Source organism: Chelonia mydas, chromosome 18 (assembly GCF_015237465.2).
Source record: "Chelonia mydas isolate rCheMyd1 chromosome 18, rCheMyd1.pri.v2, whole genome shotgun sequence".
Lineage (NCBI taxonomy): Eukaryota > Metazoa > Chordata > Testudines > Cheloniidae > Chelonia > Chelonia mydas.
This window is the reverse complement of record NC_051258.2, coordinates 15,173,426-15,193,354: the sequence shown is the minus strand read 5'-3', so window position 1 is coordinate 15,193,354 and position 19,929 is coordinate 15,173,426. Positions and strand designations below refer to the sequence as shown.

Here is a 19,929-nt window from a genome sequence, read left to right as displayed (position 1 = left end):
TGACTTCATGGAGAACAGATTTTTGCACAAGAATAGATTTTGGTCCCTACTGCCTTTTCACACCTGGTATAAACAGAATCTCATTCACTGTCCTCCCCTAAACTCTGAGCACTTTAAGGGAAAAAAATAAGCAAGGTCTGCTTGATTTACACAGGCAAAGGAAACAGGAAGCTCGCCCTTCATTCTACACCAGACTTCAACAAAAACCACATCTGATATAACAAGGATGTCACTACAGCAGCCTTGGTTGGACTGTTCTTTTGAAAGATCCTTAATGGTACTTTTAAGATGCTGATGTTCAGTGAAGTCTTTTTGTTCAGGGGGGCAGAGAACACAACAAGGAATAGCTCTGTTTTGTCAACTCCTAGTTGTTCGAAAGCTGAAAGTCTTAAGATTAAGTTTGTTTAATATTTGTACAGTGATTCTGAAGAGCTAACATAGTACAGAAGTGCTAAATATTATAACCGGCCAACCATCTAAAGATCTGTGTCACTCCTAGCTGTTACCTTTTTCTTTCAGAAAGTTTAAAACAAACAAATGCAAACCATAGGGGGCTGGTGCACACAGAACTCATGCTTAAAAAACCTCGTGTCAGAGCTGCTGATCACACATTCCAGAATAGATAATACTTAGTCCTGCCATGGGTGCAGGGGACCGGACTAGATGACCTCTCGAGGTCCCTTTCAGTCCTATGATTCTATTATATGATTCTAATTGTGGAAGAGCTTGGTGACAGAATGGCCTGATGTGGTGAATCACTGGAGATTAACTACACAAACTGGGTAGGATCCCACAAATAATATTTGGGTTTAATGTGAAAATAGTAATTCATTGTCCTCAGCCACTGCAACACTGGGATGCAGCTTTCAGAGCAAGACAGCCTAAAATACAATGCCACCCAATGTCATTTTCCCACTACTACTTCCTTTACTTCAGTGGATTTTACTCCTGAGTGGTTTTCTTTTACATAACAAAAAACCTCCCAGAAGTGCAGTCAGAGTGAGATGGGGTATGTGGTGTAAAGGCCATAGCTTGGGGGAAAGGGCTTGGCTTTGCACTGTGCAGGAGAGCTGAGGGTAGAAGCGCAAACCTGAAAGAGGTGAGCAGGATGGGGGACATTGCAGTGTTCACCCTCATACAGAGGGGCACCCCACTAGCTCGGAGGAAGGAGGCCCAGGAGAAGGATAGCGTCGCATCCCTCGTGCTACCTCTTACTCACAAGTATCTGTTTGAAGAATTGAGCATTGTGAGAGTAGAATAAACTTGTTAATTTTACATAAAGAATATGTAAATATGTCTGTAGAGAAATGTTTGATGATGTCATCATTTTTTTTGCAATACGTCATTCTTAGGCCCTTTCTTCCCATTAGCCTTAGGCCCCCTCATAACGTTAATCTGGCCCTGTCTGTGCCCTCCAACAGCTCTGCCAACAGTCCAACCCAGCAGTATCATCTACTATTCTAACAAGCCCTCCCTCTCACCACCCCCTCTGCTTTAGGAAATGGGGATTTCCAGGCTGCTGGGAAAGCCAGCTTTCCAGCTACTTAGTACCATCAGAGCTGGAGAACAGTGCTTAGATAATGCTAACGTGGTCGAGACGGAGAAGCAAAACTGTTTGATAGGCCGGGGACTGGGAGAACAGTCTCAACTCTTGATGGACTAGCAGGTGGCGCTGTCTGTTCGTACTGATGCATTGAACACAGCTACAGTACCTGGGGGCAGTTTGCAGAGTGGCCCATCCACTTTATGCCTGGGTCAAGAAACATTTCTACTTCCTACCTATCTAACTGCTTGCCAAAGGACTTATTACTGATGAAAAAATCAGTTCATTTCTTGGCGTCTCATGGTTCTGATTCCGGGGGGGGAACCCCTAACTGTGTGTGATTGTAACTCCTGGGGCATTTCAGCAACAGATGATTGAGATGTGATTCAAAGAAAACAAAGGTTACCCGTTCAGAGTCCCTAGGCAAAGAAATCTTCATACATTACGGTTTCCGTTCAGAGAGCTCTCTCTCTACAATACACAATGACACCTATACAAAAGTATATGTATAGTATTTTCAAGTACATAAAAGGTTGTTACAAGGAGGAGGGAGAAAAATTGTTCTTCTTAACCTCTGAGGATAGGACAAGAAGCAATGGGCTTAAATTGCAGCAAGGGAGGTTTAGGTTGGACATTAGGAAAAACTTCCTAACTGTCAGAGTGGTTAAGCACTGGAATAAATTGCCCAGGGAGGTTGTGGAATCTCCATCACTGGAGATATTTAAGAGCAGGTTTGACAAACACCTGTCAGGGATGGTCAAGATAATACTTAGTCCTGCCTTGAGTGCAGGGGACGGACTAGATGACCTCTCGAGGTCCCTTCCAGTTCTATGATGCTATACAAGACACTACCCTCCCTGGAAACTACCTTGACCCTAAGAGAGTGACCCCTAGAATGTCTCAAGCATATTGCGTTCAGTAGTTCTTCTCTTTTTATCAGAAGTGCCACCTCCATCCAGCACCTGTTATTTGTCAATCCCTCAAGCCTCTCAAGGCAGCTTTTACTGTTTATGGAAAATACACAAGATGTCATTAACAGATCAGAAGTCTGATTAAGCTATGACCCAAAGGCAAATTTCTTAGAAACGGACACCATTTCCTGAGTTACTCGAAGCTCTCTTGGTTGTTTATGATAGGAAACAAAACGGTGGGCGGTCAGTTAACATTATAAATGATAGCCCGGACCAGTGGCTTATGGATGGAGAATTCACGCTGAGTTCTGGAAACACTGTGAGTAGCTCTTGAAACAAAAATTAAGGGCCCAATCCTTCAGCTCTTACATGAGTAATGTGAGTTGTCCCATGGCAGCCAACGGGAGCTGTGGGTACTCAGCACCTTTAAAAATCAGGTCATTGCTTTAGGCTCCTAAATATGGATGTAATATGGAAAGGGAGGTGCTGACCTCGCTTGGTTAGGTTTAAAAGCCAGTCACTAGCGAACTTGACTGCAAACAGCTAGCAGCTAACAGCGGAGATCAGCATTTCTGTGGCAGTTTGGGTTGCCCCCCATTTCTATTTTCTAGGAATAAGGTCTAGGAAAGGAAGGCGATGGCTACTGAGGCAGCACTAGAAGTGACCTGAGGAGGGGAGAAGACAAAGAAGACGATCAGATACAGAAGCTGCAGGATGTACGTCATCCTTGAGTGGATATCTGCGGGAAGCTACTTATGCATGAAATTCGCTTGACAGAGCTCATGGCAGAGAAGATCCAAGGATTAGAGGTGCCCCTGGAGATGATGGAATTCAGACAAGGATTCCTATAATGCAGGAGAGGAGAGAGCAGGTGACACAGACAACTCAAGACGTGTGGACACCTGCTGAACAAAAGGACCTGGAGTGTGAAATGCCAGAAGAGGAGGGTGATCCATGGAAGGACATGACTATGAGAACAAGGCAGAGGAAGACAACAGCTAGTGGTTTGCTGCACAGGTTTGCTGCACTGGGGTATGAGAAGGAGAAACAGGCAGACAATGGGGTGGTGAGGAAGGAAAGAAGGGAAGCCAGTCCCTGTGGAAGAAAGTAAGAGATGATAGAGATAGACAGGGAATGGTCAAGATAATGGGATAATGGTCAGGGAATGGTCAAGACAGAGCCTAAGGAAAAATGAGAATGATGTACAGGGAACTGCAAGAAAGGACATAAAAAAGATTCACACCAACACCAGGAAGAGACAGGTCTATGTTCATGGCAGATAAATTCAAACTAGAAGAGATTCAGAGAAAAGCTACTAGGATGATCAGAGGAATGGAGGGCCTATCTTATGAGAGGCAACTGGAAGAGCTTGGCTTGTTTGGCCTAGCCAAAAGAAGGAGATATGATTACTGTGACTCAAGGATGCTCTTGATGCCAACTGGCACAGGGCACGGGCACACAGGGGCACAGGGATCCCATGGGTCCATCAAAAGGGATGGTGTAGTTCTCTACTGGAAGCCTGTGTTGCACTGGTCATCCTAATCATCGTGAGATGTATGGACAGAGAATATGTGAGGAAGTGTGTATATATACTAAAAATATGTTTGCTAGGGCTGTAGGTAAAAGCAGGTCAGTGAAAGATAGCGTGTCTTGAGACAAACTTCTCCCTGGTGGACCACAGGCTAGTGTGTGTCACACAATACAATGTATTACCACGCTGAGTCAAATGCTGTTGAAGTGCTGGCGGAGACTTCAGAAGGAAATTAGCAGGAAGAGGTAAACAGGGTGGGTGGGAGTACCCTATTTTAAGGTGACCATCAAAGGTTTGTTCTAGTATAGTTGGGGGAGCAGAAAGAAACCCTGGGCTCCTTCCATGAAGACAAGCTGCCAGCAGGCTTGATTTTGTGAAAAGGGGATCTCAATCCATCTGGTTGAAAATACTGGGGAAATGACTCGGGATAAGCTATTTTGTAGGGGACAGGGGAATGCCTTGTTATTGTTAGTTAAGTTTAGGCTCTAGGAAGTATGGTATGATTTTGTTTTTGTGTAACCATTTGTGTCCAATATTCTTACTCACGATCACTTGAATCTCTGTTTTTAATAATAAATGTATTCTTGTTTTTTTTCTCTCTCTCTCTCTATATATACATATCTAAGTGTATTGTGCTCAGTAAAGTGGGGCTCCTGACTTGAATTTTGCAAGCTAGGTTACACTGTTCCTTTGGGAATAATGGATCTGAGAGTTCTGGGAGTCCTCAGTGGACCAGAGGCTGCTTGCTCCAGAGGGATGCTCGGAGGACTCAGGTCGGTGTGTGCTTATTGCTAACCTGCAGAGAGAGAGCGTGAGGCCAGTGGAAGCCTGGAAGGGAGTGCTTGTGTTACCAGAGGCTGGTGGTTTCAGGGAGCCAATCCACAGCTAGCACGGGGGACCCCTGGGAAGTGACCCAATTACTCTCTTTAATACATCAAGGGGGAGAGGGGAAGGGTAAACACCAGGGAGGGAGAAGAGCTATTTAAGCTAAAGGACAATGTTAGGACAGGAACAAATGGGGATAAACTGGCCCTGAACCAGGTCAGGCTGGGAATTAGAAGGTTTCTAACCATCCGAGGAGTGAGGTCCTGGGACAGCCTCCCAATAGGAGCTGTGAGGCAAACAACTTAATTAGTTTTGAGAGAGATCTGGACAAATTTTTGAGTGGGATTGTGTGATGGGGTTCCTTGTGAGGGTGTGGGGCAGGGCTGGGCAGCCCTTGGGGTCGCTTCTGATTTACATCTAAAAGCTCATGCGTAGGACTTCAGCCAGCCACCTGCAGGGGTCAGGAAGGGATTCCCTCAGCTCCCCAGTGTATCCCGGTTTTCTTTTTATCAATCTCCTTCCTTGGAAGCATACAGGATGGCCATGGCCGCAGAGGGGACATTGGCCGGGGAGGGCTAGGCCTCTGACATGACACCGAGGACTCTCTCTCTCTCAGACGCTTGGCTGGCTGGTTGTCACTCACATGCTCGGGGTCTAGCTGATCACCATATGTAGGGCCGGGAAGGAATTTGCCCCCAACTCAGATTGGCAGTGACCGTGTGGGGCGGGGGGGTTTCAGCTTCCTCTGCAGCATGTGGGTGTGGGTCACTAGTCAGGATTATCCAGGTATATCACACTTGATTATTTCCGGGCTACTTCAGGGGCCTCAGGTACTGGTGCACCTCCATCTCTCCTAATCTCTGCCTGCGGCACATACTGGTCTAGTCTCCTCTGGGCTCTGATACTTTGTTCTCATTCTGGGTGCTGGGTTTCGTGTGCGGGTGTTGGAAGCCCGTGCTATACGGGAGGTCAGCCTAGATAACTGAGCGGTTCCATCTGGCCTTAAACGATATGACTCTATAACATGAATGCTCCCTTCTGCACAAGGCTTGGGCTGATGGGTTTTAGTCATCCTATTTACACAATACCTTAGGTTATTTCTCTCTCCAAGAAGCAGCAGCCAATAAATAAAGTGATCAAACCAGGAAGGATTTCTCCCCCAGGAGTCTGATCAACTGGGATTATATCCAGGAGGTTCCAACAGGCCATCGGGAACAGCAGCTAATCTGTGCACAAATGAATGAGTCCAGCCGGGGACCATACCCCTCAGGGTAGGTTCAGATCGAGGACTCACAATTCAATCTTCTCAGTCTGAAGGGGTTTGGATTCAAGTTGTTTCTGGTCCATCTCTAGTTTTGCCAATGGTGGGCTCCTTCCTCCAGCATCCTTAGCCATCAGTTGGGCCCCTGTAGTCAGCGCTGTCACTGGGCGCTAGCCTTTTCCATAGGCTCCATAGTTCTAACGGTGCAGCGATTTCTTTGGCACCATTGGTGGTGGCTGGACAGTCACAGTGTCGAGGTTTTGCTCAGGCTGGAACAGATTGATGTCAGCAGATTAATGCCCTAACATAGCAATGCTGCTGGAAAGACTTTAAGCGCTTTTAAGATTTTAAGCATTCAGAAAAGGTGCAGCCTGTCTCAATCCAAGTTCTCAAGGGGCTCAGAGCTTTTCTACTGTTAAAATCTTGCAGCCCAGTTCACCATCACCCTTTTGTGAACCCCGAGTATGGTGCAGAGGCAACCGAATGTTCAGTAAATGTCATGTGTCTCCCTTTGTGCATGATCCACAGAGCATATGACTCTACGAACAGTGACTAACTAGCGGTCTCTGCCCTTTAGGTCAAGCTGTAGCGGCTTATGGATCATTATATGAGATACACACTTACATTCTGATTAGGAAAAAGTATTGAGGTCCCCCATGATGAACCCTTTGGGTGGGAGGATGAGTTCCAAGGGAACTGAATGGTCACTCTGAGTGCTAACTGGTTTTGAATCATGGAGGACCCTTATTGGGGGTGGGGAGAGAAAAAGGAGTAGGAGGCAGATAAGCAGTTGTGCATAAGGTTGGGAAAGTCCCAGGTTTGAAAAGCAGCAGCCACACCAGCCACAGAGCAAAGAAGGTGTATGGGGGTCATGTCTGACGAGGACCTTTTGTAGGTAGAAGAGGCATTTTTCGTAATCTTCAGCGGTGGAGCAGGCGACCAGGATCGGTTCCATCAGGCTTCCTGCCAAGAGAACAGTGAGGCATGTGGGAACGTTTTGGTGCAGGAATAGTCCACGTGTCCTTCTTCTTGGCCCATGTGTTATCAGCATACACTGGGAGAGGGCACAGGTATTCTAGCTGTGTGTCAGCAGGCAAAGAGTTAACCCCCCTCCCCCCAACCTGCTCAGACCTCTCACAGGTGTACAGGATGGAGTAATGAGGCAGGGCCAGAACAGATGGGCCAATCAGGGAACACAGAAGACCATAAAAGCCTGATAGCCAGCAGCAAGGGAAGTGCATTGGGGAGTGCTCCGGCCTGGGTTAGGTGAAGCCTGAGCCGAGGGGTGTGGACAGGAAAGGAGGCTAATTTTATGTAGCTAGAGTCTCTTGTGGTAGAGAAGAGGCAAGGCTCAGCTAATGACTAGGAAGAGGATTCTTCAGTGAGGCTGCTGGACCCAGACAGAGCCTGTAGCCCCATTAGCTAAACAGCCTGTCCAGCCTAGTGTCCTCACCTGGGGCCACCTTACCACAGGCCTGGACTAAACAGTTACGGACAGGACAGCTGACTCCATGGCAATGCAAAAATCCTCACGGCACAATCAGTTCTCACACCCCTCACCACGATCGTCAATCCCTGGCGTACCTGTGATTTCAAATTCCAGTCTCCCCAGGACAGCAGATTTCTCTTTTGCCTGGATCCCAGCAAGGGGGAGTTTTCCCTTCAAAGAGAAAAGGAAAGAGGAAATGCCGGCAGTGTATAGGCACAGGGTAGCATCCCTCTACATGAGCCCTCTAACAATGTTCATGGTGTGCTATGTTAGAGGAGCTGCTAGTATCCAGTAAGAGCGGCAGGCTATATCTAGCTAGGCTTCGCATGTTTGTGTCTATTTAGCAAATATGGATATTTAGGACCCAGCCCGGTCCCTGTGGTTCCTTCTTGTTGTTTTTGTTGCATCCAGAGCAAAAGCTGCAGCAATGTTCTTATGATTGCAGCTCCTTGGAAAGCAACTGCCTCTGTTTCTGCAGCGGTGTCAGTCCCAGGGTATTAGACGAGGTGGGTGAGAAGTTGGTCCAATAAAAGATATTGGCTCACCTACCTTGTCATGCTCCGTTTCTGTTACTCAGCAGTACAGATGCCAACCCATGTGGCGACTGCTTTGAAGTTTAGGAGCTGAAGTTACCTTTTGCCTCCTGGGGGTTAGCTCTGAGCTAGGGCAGAAATGGAGATCAGAGGCCATTTGATACACCACCATGCTGATTTTTAAGGATTCTAACAGAGCCTTACTAGGAATTGCCAAGTCCTGGAGTCAGAGAAGAGGTGGGGGAAACGAGAAGGCGTGTGAAGTCACCGCGTGCCTCTCCTCAGACTAGGATTGCCCAGTCTAGTATTAAATATCCCAAGCATGGTGGTTTCCACATCTGGGAGAAGATTCCCTCATTGTTAGGACATGTTTCCTGATATTCACTTCAAGTTTTCCTTTGCTGAGCTTCATCCCATAACTCCTCGTTATTCCTCCCTGGGCCACCCTAATCAACCCCTCTGCTTCCAACACCTGTAGGGTGGTTCTTGGATTCCCCCCTTAGCTCTCATTTAGCCATGCGCTATAGGCTCAGTAAAATTCTTCCGAAGTCAACCCCCCCCCATCCTTCTTCATTATTTACCTTATACACAATGCCGGTTCTCTCTCTGTCTACGGAGAGGAAAACCAGATCTTCTGGAAACAGCACCAGCAGCCTCTCTTCAAAGTCCTGCAGAGAGAGGTACGTAGCACAGCTTGGAGACAGTGAAGTCACTAACTTGTGCTTAATAGGGCAGTCTTAGCTTGAAGGCAGAATGTGTAGTGATGAAAAATGGGTGTGGAGAGAGACCCTTGGGCCTGGTCTACACTATGAGTTTATGTCGTAGTGTAGACATGGCCTAAATCACAGGGTCACTTTCAAGCATTCATTCATCCTAATCACACACCCCACAAGCAGGTATTTTCCTTTTGTTTGCCATAGCTACAAAATATAAAATATTGGCAGGTCATCTGTCATGGAATGGTAGGCTGCATCTATTGCACTGGATAGCTCAGTGATTTGAGCATTGGCCTGCTAAACCCAGGGTTGTGAGTTCAATCTTTGAGGGGGCCATTTAAGGATTTGGGGCAAAAATTGGGGATTGGTCCTGCTTTGAGCAGGGGGTTGGACTAGATGACTTCCTGAGGTCTCTTCCAACCCTGATATTCTATGATTATACTGTTCAGCCACTAGGTGGCATGATGTGCAAAATACCTTATTAAAGCTAGCCTTAGCCATACCTGGCAGAGCATTAAAGGATTTTATGATGAACACATCTGGTGTGTATCCGCAAGCTCTGTAGCCAGTCCATATCTGGGACAGAAATACATGACAACATCCTCTACAGTATATATGATAGAGAATACACAAGTGTCATAACCATACAGCTAAGGGTAGCCGAGAATTCCTCCTTACCAGTAAGGGGTTAAGAAGCTCAAATAACCTGGTTGGCACCTGACCAAAAGGACCAATGGGGAAAGAAGATACTTTCAAATCTTGGGGTGGGGGGAGGCTTTGTTCTGTGTGTTCTCTTGGGAAGCAGAGAAGCATCAGGTCAGAAAACTCCTTCTCCTATAAATCATCCTAAAAGTCTCTCATATTACAAAAATTGTAAGTAAAAGCCAGGCAAGGCATGTTAGATTATCTTTTGTTCTGCTTGTGAATTTTTCCTTTGCTGAGGGAGGTTTACTCCTGTTTTTTGTAACTTTGAAACTAAGCCTAGAGGAAGTTCTGCTGTGTTTTTGAATCTTTTGTTACCCTGTAAAGTTATTTTCCATCCTGATTTTACAGAGGTGATTTTTACCTTTTTTTAAAATAAAATCCTTCTTTTAAGAATCTGACTGATTTCTCTATTGTCCTAAGACCCAGGGGTTTGGGTCTGTGATCACTTTGTAACCAATTGATTAGGATATTATTCTCAAGCCTCCCCAGGAAAGGGGGTGTAAGGGCTTTGGGGGATATTTTGAGGGAATAGGAACTCCAAGTGGTCCTTTCCCTGATCCTTTGTTAAATCACTTGGTGGTGGCAGAGTACCCTCCAAGGGCAAAGAATTTGTGCCTTGGGAAAGTTTTAACCTAAGCTGGTAGAAATAAGCTTAGGGGGTCTTTCATGCGGGTCCCCACATCTGTACCCTAGAGTTCAGAGGGGGGAGGGAACCCTAACAACGAGGCATTTAAATGCTTATGAAACTGACCAATTTAGAATCTGTGTTGTCATTTCCTCTGTCACAGATAGCTGCATGTAAATGCAGTGTGTCTGTGTGTTTGTGTAGGTATGTACCTAACACTACATCACAGTTACAGAGGTATTTGGTACCTTATGAGGGATATTTTACATATACATAAATCATCTATGCTTGTCTCTTTGGTACTGTGGGATCCTTTTTCACTAGCCTATTTGGCTGACACTTGCTTTCCTTTAGATTGCTTATGGAATAATGTTGCACAAGCCAAAGTCACTGATGATTCATTTAGGGTTTCCCAGCCCATGAGAATTCTTGAGATTTAGAAAAGTTCTGCCATTTTAAATTGGGAAGAAACATTGTAATCTCAAAATTTCTTGTGAACCAACAAACAGTGACAAAATTCCAGTTTGGGTTAATTTTGTTTTGACCATTCTGAAGTGTTTTTTTTTTAATTTTCACATTTCCACCCTTCTAAATTTTGTTTTACTCTAAACTTACTAAAATTTTGAAATGAAAAAGTCATCTAGCCTCAAAAACCCCCAACACTTCTCATTTCAGAAATGTATGTTTCTCAAACAGTTTTGGTTTTGAGGTATCGGCATTTTATGATGAAAAACTGGTAGGCTGAAAAATTCCTGACCAGCTGTAGTTTCCATCTGCACTCATCTAGCTAGGACCCCAGGCTATCTCAGTCCAGCGACTCCATGTGAACCCAAGCTCCAGTTGCTTCCAGTCCTTCTAAGGTGATCCACATGTTCTAGAGCAATAGATGCTGTACGTTACCCCCATGCTGGCATAAGCCACCTGCACCATGGCTAGGTAGTGTATCCGTCCTAGGTGCTGGATGGGTTTCCCTTCCCACTTCAGAATGGTGGTGTAAACCAGATGCTTCATCAGCTTCTGTTTCTTCCACTGCTCATCACATGGAACCTTTCCGAGGCAGATCAGAATGCAACACAGAAGGAAATAAAAATAGACGTGTTAGCAGCTTGAAGGTGTTAGATGAATGTTGCACTTGTTATGGCATTAGCATAGGACTTAAGAGAGCTGAGCTCGAGTCCCTTCTCTGCCCCAGACTTCCTGTGTGACCTTGGGCAAGTCACGCAGCCACTCTGTGTCTCAGTTTCCCATCTGTGAAACAGGGATATTAGCACTGCTTTGCCTCACGGGGATGTTGTGAGGCTAAAGATATTACAGATTGTGAAGTGCTTAGATACTACAGGAATGGGGTCCATATAAGTACCTTAAATAAATTTGCATCTGAAGCTAAACTTCCCCCAGGTTTGGGAGGGGACATTTCGTGTGATGTGAGGTTCTGTTTTGGGCCAGTTATAGAAATGGGCCTGATCCAAATGAGAATTTTCCCAAAAATTCAAAGCGCTTTGGGCCTGGAGTTCTGATGTAGGCCTGTCTCTAAATGGCATAAGAATAAGCCTGAACACCCCCTCCCTGGTTGGGAGATTCGAGAAAAATATTTAGTCAAAACCTTTCCCACCAACCAACCACCCTGGCCCAGTCTCTCCCCATCCCTGAGATTTTACACACGCCAGGTTGTTCAGTCCCCCATGCAGTCTGTAAGCCCTACTGCACAGCTACGTTTTAGCACATAGGAGCAGTGGGGACAATCAAGTGGTGCCTTGGTCTTGCTGCACTGGTGTGGAGTGGGCCTTTCTCTGAAAGGGAGACTTAGTGGTGGACAGGTTGGGTTGCTGGAAGGGGGATGAGCTGCTAAGGGTAAGGGAATTACGCATTGGTTAGGTGGGCTTACCCCATATCACACAATAAAGGTCTAATCCGTATCTAGTGGATCATTGATTAGCAAAGAATATTAAGATCTGAACACCCTGTTGTTGTATTTTGGGGGTGTTTAGGGAAAATAAGGAAAGTCCCTGTCACCGTAATAGGACTGCTAGGTTTGTTATTGCTTAAAAAGGGGAATAAGATCTAAGAACTCGGTGTGAGCAGTGGGTTTGTCGGCTTTCCTTGGGTTTGTGAGGTAACCTGTGGGCCTGGTTGAATTGGTCCTGAAACATCCTCACACTAAGTGGGTGTTTGGAAGAAGAGGACTCTTATTTGAACCTTCAGGTGATCAGGCTCGAGAGAGGAGTGAGGGACTAGGCTGGGTCTGGGCTTACCTGAACTTTTCCTAATTAGAAACATGAAGACAGAATTTGAAGGGGAGAACTGGATGAAAAGCCTTAAGAATATTCACTGCGTTAAAATATGTCACCCCGCAGTAGCATCCAAATGCATGACTCTTCTCAACTTCAGTGTACGCCTGTCCTCTGGTAGCACTTCATGGCATTGTGCTGTGTCTTATGAGGCTCTGTATGGTACAGGCCAGTAGACACTTCAGACCAAATCTTCCTTTTTGGGACTGTAACTAATGGGAAGGTTGAATGTCTGGGCTGACTAACTATTTCCCTGTGGTCAGTCAGTCACAGCCCCCTTCTGTGCCTCAGAAAACCAGCCGTTCTGCTGAATGTGTCTCAGCCAGTTAGAAAAACTAAATGCCAGAGGTATGAAAGTTCATAGTGTGTTTAGCAGACTTGCTCTCCACAGCCTATGATGGATGTGTGGTGTCCTCAGGGTGTACACTGGCTTGGAGAAAGGGGTCACATCTCCCTCTAGAGTCTGCCCCCAGCCACCAAAACAGGTTGTTAATTGTTAGTTCAGATAGCACAGGGTTGTGCTTGGTGGCAGGGCTCACTGCAGCTGATGGGCCTGGGGTCCATCGCTCTGGTATTTTGTTTCTGGTCTCGGTGTGTCATACCCCCACCTGGGAGTGCACACAGGACTTCAGTCTCTCCGCACTCAGGAGCCACTAATGTTTCTTGCCCCCATCCCATTCACTCCGCATCTACTCTGGGCTTTACCCACCACCTCTAGCAGGGCAGCCTCACCAGGAAAGGAATGATATTGCTGGGGTGGGCTGGACAGTGAGCATTTGCCATCTTGATGTGCCTCTGGATGCTGAGAACCCAGATGTGGAATTCAGCTGGACTCAGGCATGAGATGATCCTGGATTCTATCATGGGCCCTATGGAAGGAAACACACAGCTCTGGCACGCCAGGAAGAAGACAGAACTGCCTCTGAGTCTGATGGGTGAATTCCTCCCAGCACCCCAAGACTTCACAAGCTGGTAGCCAGCCTTGCAGGCACCTCCTTTGGGACCAGTTCTATTCCGGATGCTGAGACAAGCTCATCCCCGTCTTGTGGTCCATGATGGTGGGTTCTGGGCTAGTCCCCATCAGAACTAGACAGTTGTCCTGCTCAGCTTGAAAAGACACTGGCCTCTAACAGGTGGGCTCCGCACTTTGAGGGAGCAGATTCAGGAGGATCTATCATTTCGGGTGACTTTAGCCCAAAGGGTCACAGTTAACAGTGAAGCTTTGCTGGCTTGAGAATCAGTGGCTGCTGCATTTACATGTGAAGACTGGGAATCCCAATGCCCCTAGCCCTGCCTGGGCCTTAGCCCCATTGCATGTGCTCAGCATGGGCGCCCCTGTTCACGGGAATAGGGATGAGGTGGTGCCTGGAATGAACACAGAGGAACAAGGGGCCCTCTTTCCCTGGTCATCACAAGAGGATCTTCCATCGGTTTAAGCCTTTCACGGGTGTCTAGAGAGAAGGCTTACCAGTCACTTCAAACATGCAGCCAGTGTCACTCGGCACATCCCTCACACTCATCCCCGCGAGTGGAAGCAGGCCCTGCAGCAATGGGGAATTACTGTTAGAAAGCAATCATTGTGACTCCCTCCTCTCCGCCCTCTCTCAGTCACACACTCTCCCATAACACTAGACTCTACTTCCCCCACATCCAGTGTTTCCCTGCCTCCTGAAAGCTGGTCCCTTACTTCAGGAAAATTAAATGCCACTTGGGCCCAGCTCTTTCAAGGGAGGCAGCATCACCTAGCTGCTAGAGCACTGGACTGGAACTCAGGAGACATGGGTTCGATTTCTGGCTCTGCCGGTGGCCTTGGGCAAGTCATTGCTCTGCTCTGTGCCTCAGTTTCCCCATCTGTAAAATGGAGATAATGATACTGATGTCCTTTGTAAAGGATCTGTGGATGAACTCTAGCTCTGCTTTGAGATCTAGGGATGGAAAGTGACTGGAAGAATGGGTATTGCTATTATTCAACCCTACCAAGTGGTGTTAAAGTGCTCCCCAGGCTAATTCATATGCCTACTGTGCGCCTCCCCCCCATCACCCTGCCAGGTTGGCACACCCCAAGCTTTGGGCAACATGCCCTACTCTTTGATTTGGCTGCTGTAGCTCATAATTCTATACATCTGTGATTCCTTCTCTCCCTTCTGTTGTCTGTTCCCTCATCATCATGACCTGATGATGGTCAGGCCTGGACTCCCTCTGATTTCCTCTGCTTTGAAGTCCCACAGATTGGGACACTCCTTTTGTAGCTAGAGAGTTTTCTAGCTGAGCCCCTGTTCTGATATTTAGTTACTGTATTTGTGCCACAGACGTTCAGCAAAGGGATAGCTTGGTGCCTTGATGGATGAAGCCCAGTGCTCCAATGAACAGGGGCTCTACCCTGTACAAAGGGAACCCGGTGTTTTACCTGGTAGATAAACATCTTCTTCATGTGATCCATTGATAGAATCAACAGCTGGAAGGGGAACAGCACAATGTACTGTTCAGACATCTCCTGTGGAGATAAGGTTTTATTATCATCATCGTCCTAAAATGTTAAGACATATTTAAAATAAAATATGATCGAGATTAAATTTCCCCAAGCTCCTTGCTTTACCCGTTCTGCATCACTGCAGTATTTCATGTATCTATACGTGCTCCCAGTTCCAATAGGTCAGATTGTTTAAGGGCCGTAGAAGGGAGCTATGAGTTGTGCTGTGTAATGTAGCAGATGGCCCAGGGTGAGCCAAAAGTCAAGCAACTTGCTCCTATGAATACATTGCCATTCTATAGCACCTTTCCTCTGAGGATCTCAAACATGAATGAATTAAGCACAACGCTGCTGTGAGACAAGGAGTTTAGATATTATTTATCCTCTTTTTAGCTGCCTCTGTCTGCCTTAACTTCCCTGAGAGCTCCCGTGTAGACATGACCTGAGACATCAGGCTGGTTTTTTTCAGCTGGAATTCATTCAGTTGTGATCCCATGCAGATCTTACAGAGAGACAATTTATTTGTCATGTTATTGGAGACAATAACAAGAGGGAAGCCCTAGGGTTGGTCTGGAAATGTTTTTTTATTCCTGAAACAATGAAATCCAAAGTCTTTTTTTTTGTGTGCCAGAAAACTAGATAAAAAACATATATATTTTTTGATTTTTCATTAAAACATCTCAAAATTCTTTGAACATGGATATTTCCATTTAAACAAACAAAATGTCATCAACACAACATTTTGAATGAAAAATTTCAACCAGTTCTAAGAAGCTTATATGAGACCTGTCCACCTTTAGCTGACCTTGGTGGAAAAAGCTGCATTTTTTACCTTTCTCCAGCAGTCCCAAATTCCCTCCTAGCAAAGTATGGCTCCAATTCTGCAGTGGGATTTATAGATTCCAAAACCAGAAGGAACTATGGTGATCATATAGTCTGACCTCCTGTATGAAACAGGACAGAGAACTTCCCCAAAATAAGTCCCAGAGTGTATCTTTTAGAAAAACATCCAATCTTGATTTAAAAATGGTCAGTGATGGAGAATCCACCATGACCATTGGTAAATTATTCCAGTGGTTAATAACCCTCGCTGTTAAAAATGTACCTTATTTCCTGTCAGAATTTGTCTAGCTTCAACTTCCAGACATTGGATTGTGTTATATCTTTGTCTGCTAGATTGAAGAGCTCGTGATTAAATATTTGTTCCCCATGTAGGTACTTATAGATTGTCATCAAGTCACCCCTTAACCTTCTCTTTTTTAAGATAAATAGATTGAGCTCTTTGAGTTTGTCACTATAAGGCAAGTTTTCTAGTCCTTTACTCATTCTCATGGCTCTTTTCTGAACCCTCTCCTATTTATCATCATCCTTCTTGAATTGTAGTCTCCAAAACGGGACACAGGATTCCAGCAGCAATGGCACCAGTGCCAAATATAGAGGTGAAATCACCTCTTTTCTCTTACTTGAGATTCCCCTGTTTAGGCATCCCAGGATCCCATTAGTTCTTTTGGCCACAGCATTGCATTGGAAGCTCATGTTCAGTTCACTATCCACCATGACACCTAAATCTTTTTCAGAGTCACTGCTGCTCAGGATAGAGTCCCCCATTCTGCAAGTATGGCTGACATTCTTTGTTTCCAGATATATACATTTATATTTAGCCATATTAAAATGCATATTATTTGCTGGCCCCACTTCACCATGTGATCTGGATCACTCTAAATCAGTGACCTGTCCTCTTCATTTTTTACCACTTCCCCAATTTTTGTGTCATCTGCATACTATATCAGTGATAATTTTATGTTTTATTCCAGGTCACTGATAAATGATGATAAATAGCGTAGGGCGAAGAACCTAGCCCTGTGGGTCCCCACTAAAAACAGACCCGCACAATGACAATTCCCCATTTATAATTACATTTTCAGATCTATCAGTTAGTCAGTTTTTAATCCATTTAATGTGGGCCATGTTAATTTTATATGGTTCTAGATTTTTAATCATAAGGTCTTGCAGTACAAGGTCAAATGCCTTGCAGGAGTCTAAGTATATTACATCAACATAATACTTTCATCAACCAAACTTGTAAGCTCATCAAAAAAAAAAAAAAGATATCAAGTTAATTTGACAGGATCTGTTTTCCACAATAGCATGATAGCAGATCCTGTTGTGGGCCCGAGGACCAAATTACCCCAGTCTTTCTCCTCCTACCATTTAAAAATACATTGCTTTCCCCTCCCTCCCCTCTGTGCATTTGGGAAATCCCTTGTTAAAGAGACAGAAGGTGCAGATAGGATGAGGATGGTTACCTCCATGTGACAGCTGCGCATAAGAACCAGTGAGGACCATACTATTTCCCCAAGAGAGTGGATGCTCCTCCCTTCCCAGCCAGTGATGGGCTGTGTGAATAGGAAGTTCCTTAGTTCCTCCCGTGTTCTCCCCCACAACACTTCTGCCTGGAAGCAAAAACAATATCTCTTTATTAGCCTGGTGGGAAGTATCCTGAAACACATATGGAAACTGGAGGTGGAACCCATGGAATCTAGGTGCAAACTCTTTGACATTGCTCAGGTGTTTGGATGTAAGGTTCAGAGCAGAAGGGATGGTCTTGGATTGAACTGAGACTCAGGAGACCTGGACTCAGCTCCCAGCGCCTGCCATTCATCTACCGTGAGATGTCTCTGTGTACAATGGGGTGAAGAGCATTGTGAGGTGCTCCTGGGGACAGCGCCCAGCATCTGACCCTGTTTGTGGCCTCTAGGAGCTACCCTGACACAAATCATAATGGCGTTAGACTCACCTGTGGGTTCAGCTCTCTGATCCTCCCCTGAAAATCTTCCTCTTCAGCTAGCCTCAGGTTCTATAATAAACAATGTGTGGATTTGTATGACGGTGTAAAACTGGAGGGGAAAAGTCCTCCCCACACCCTGCGATAGTGAGAACCGTTCATTGCTGTTTGGGGCTCAGGGCTTATCCATGTAATGGTGTCAGGCACCTTACTGGAGTGGAAAAGCCTAAGTGGTGATGATGACACCATGCCCCCTTGAAATAAACAGGCCCGGACTCTCCTACCTGAGTCTACGTGTGACTCTTGGCTTGTGAGGTTCTGCTTATACTCACACCTCCTGTCTCTGTCGTGGTCACGGGGTCCCTGAGATGGAGGGAGCCTTCACTCTGAGGTTCTGAAATGGACCATTTTCTGTCGTGGGAGAGGAAGGGATGGGAAACGGAAGATGAATAGGAGAGGTTCCTTTATTCACTTATCCTATGGGGTTTCGCTAGGTTGTGACACGGACAGGACCGTTAATGTCATGTTCAGGCAGGAGACTCAGTTCTGACATGGGCATTTCAGCTTTTAACTGCTTGATTGCTAGGAGTATTCCAGCGGGCTCTAGCTGGTGGGTAACCTCTGTGTATCCAGCAAGGCCACCTGGCCCCTTCCGAACGCCCAGATTCAAAGACACGCTGCCTACCTGCTGCCACCTATTTCCAGCAGCTCCATCTCATCCTGGCATGCCCCCGCCGACGCAGCTCGCCGGGCGCTCATGCTACAGCACCCCATCTCTTCTCACCAGCTCCCCCAGGCCAGCCACCTGCCCTCAGCCGCTTCAGCTCCCGGGGTCGAGTCCGAAATCGCAGGCTGACGTGCCGACCTTGTCCCTAACAAACGATCCGTAAGCATGAGGAGACAGCGCAGATGGCGGGAGGAGAGAGGGCCGTGCCCATCCGCTTACTTGCTCATTAAGAATATGCTTGGGGTAGAGGCAGCAGCATCTGAGATGTAAAAGTGTTTCCTGTTGGTCTGAAAACCTTTCCTCTCCCATCCCCCAGCGTCACAGCTTCCGGCTAAAGAAATTGAGGGGGGAGATAAGCAAATGTGACAGTTTGACTGTCAAACCCAACCAAAATAAAGGATGAAAGCGACCTTTAATACACAGCCGGAGGGATGCCGAGCGCAGCAGCCCCAGCAGCGTGGCAAGCCTGGGCGTACAACTAGGAATCACGTGATGAAAGGGAGGATTTGGGGACAATTTCCAACTAGCGAGGCTGTGGCAGGGTGCTAGGAACCAACAACTGAGCCAACTGCTCACGTAAACACCAATTATTCCCCGACCACCACCCGCCCGCCCAGGTGGCCCTGACTATGCCTAATTAGTGCATCAGAATGGGCTGGGGGAGGACTAAAGAACTAATTAGCCCACTAGCGCAGAGGGTAGAAGAAGGCATGGGGAGGAGGTGCTGGCAAGCAGAGGCAGAACCAAGATGGATCTCTGGGTGGAGAGATCTCTTCCCTCTCCTCTCCTCAGCAAAGGGCTGAAGAGCAACTGGGACAGTTGATGTATGGATGAGTAAGGTGGTGGGACGAGCCATGTAAGTAAACTCTATGGCGGGTGCTTAGCCATGGAAGGGCTCTGAACAGCCTGTGTAGACAGCGCAGACGATGGGGATGGGACATTGCTCTGCCACAGGGCTTGGTATGGAAGCGTCTCCCTAGAGGAGTGTGGGAGACTATTTGAAACTGGACTGAGAATGGGGCTGTGCAGGGCCAGGGTGGGTGGGGAAGATGGGCCTGAATATTGGCCCTTTTCCTCTTTGTATTTCTGGGATTCTATACAACGAAGGGTTTGGTTTTATTTGAATGCTGGCCAGTCAGGTAGTGACTCTCCTAGTACCTGAGGGATTGGTGGACAATGCAAGAGGGGTCTCTTTCAAGACAGTGAAGGGAGAGGAAGAGGAAAGGGAAAGAGGAGCTGTTGAAGGAAGGGGGAAAAGGAGAGAGAATCATAGAAGATTAGGGTTGGACGAAACCTCAGGAGGTCATCTAGTCCAACCCCCTGCTCAAAGCAGGACCAGCCCCCACTAAATCATCCCAGCCAGGGCTTTGTCAATCCGGGCCTTAATACCCTCGAAGGATGGAGATTCCACCACCTCCCTAGGTAGAGATGGGAACTGAACTGACTTGATCCTTGTCCTCCCTCTTGGGATACTGAGGATGAACCATTGGGCTCAGGGTTCTAAGCAGGGTTCTAAGCAG

At 46.5% G+C, this 19,929-nt stretch overlaps 1 protein-coding gene across 3 annotated transcripts; it reads right to left on the bottom strand.

The window, feature by feature from the left end:
- Positions 1 to 388: 388 nt before the first annotated feature.
- Positions 389 to 18,826, bottom strand: LOC114021959 (rho guanine nucleotide exchange factor 6). Of its 3 annotated transcripts, none has more exons than XM_037881392.2 (12): positions 18,368 to 18,826; positions 18,015 to 18,093; positions 17,695 to 17,754; positions 17,204 to 17,350; positions 14,835 to 14,921; positions 13,896 to 13,968; positions 13,160 to 13,296; positions 11,040 to 11,186; positions 8,675 to 8,761; positions 7,656 to 7,731; positions 6,958 to 7,034; positions 389 to 6,340 (listed from the first exon to the last, which is right to left on the bottom strand). In XM_037881392.2, exons 1-12 carry the CDS (start codon positions 18,454 to 18,456, stop codon positions 6,269 to 6,271), a joined length of 1,131 nt encoding a protein of 376 aa, XP_037737320.1. In that variant the 5' UTR covers positions 18,457 to 18,826; the 3' UTR covers positions 389 to 6,268. The 3 variants fall into 3 exon arrangements, with proteins under 3 accessions (XP_037737320.1, XP_037737321.1, XP_043387689.1); XM_037881393.2 differs by having other exon boundaries at positions 17,967 to 18,093; positions 18,368 to 18,800; XM_043531754.1 differs by lacking the exon at positions 18,015 to 18,093 and having other exon boundaries at positions 18,368 to 18,800.
- Between the last annotated feature and the right edge of the window lie 1,103 nt (positions 18,827 to 19,929).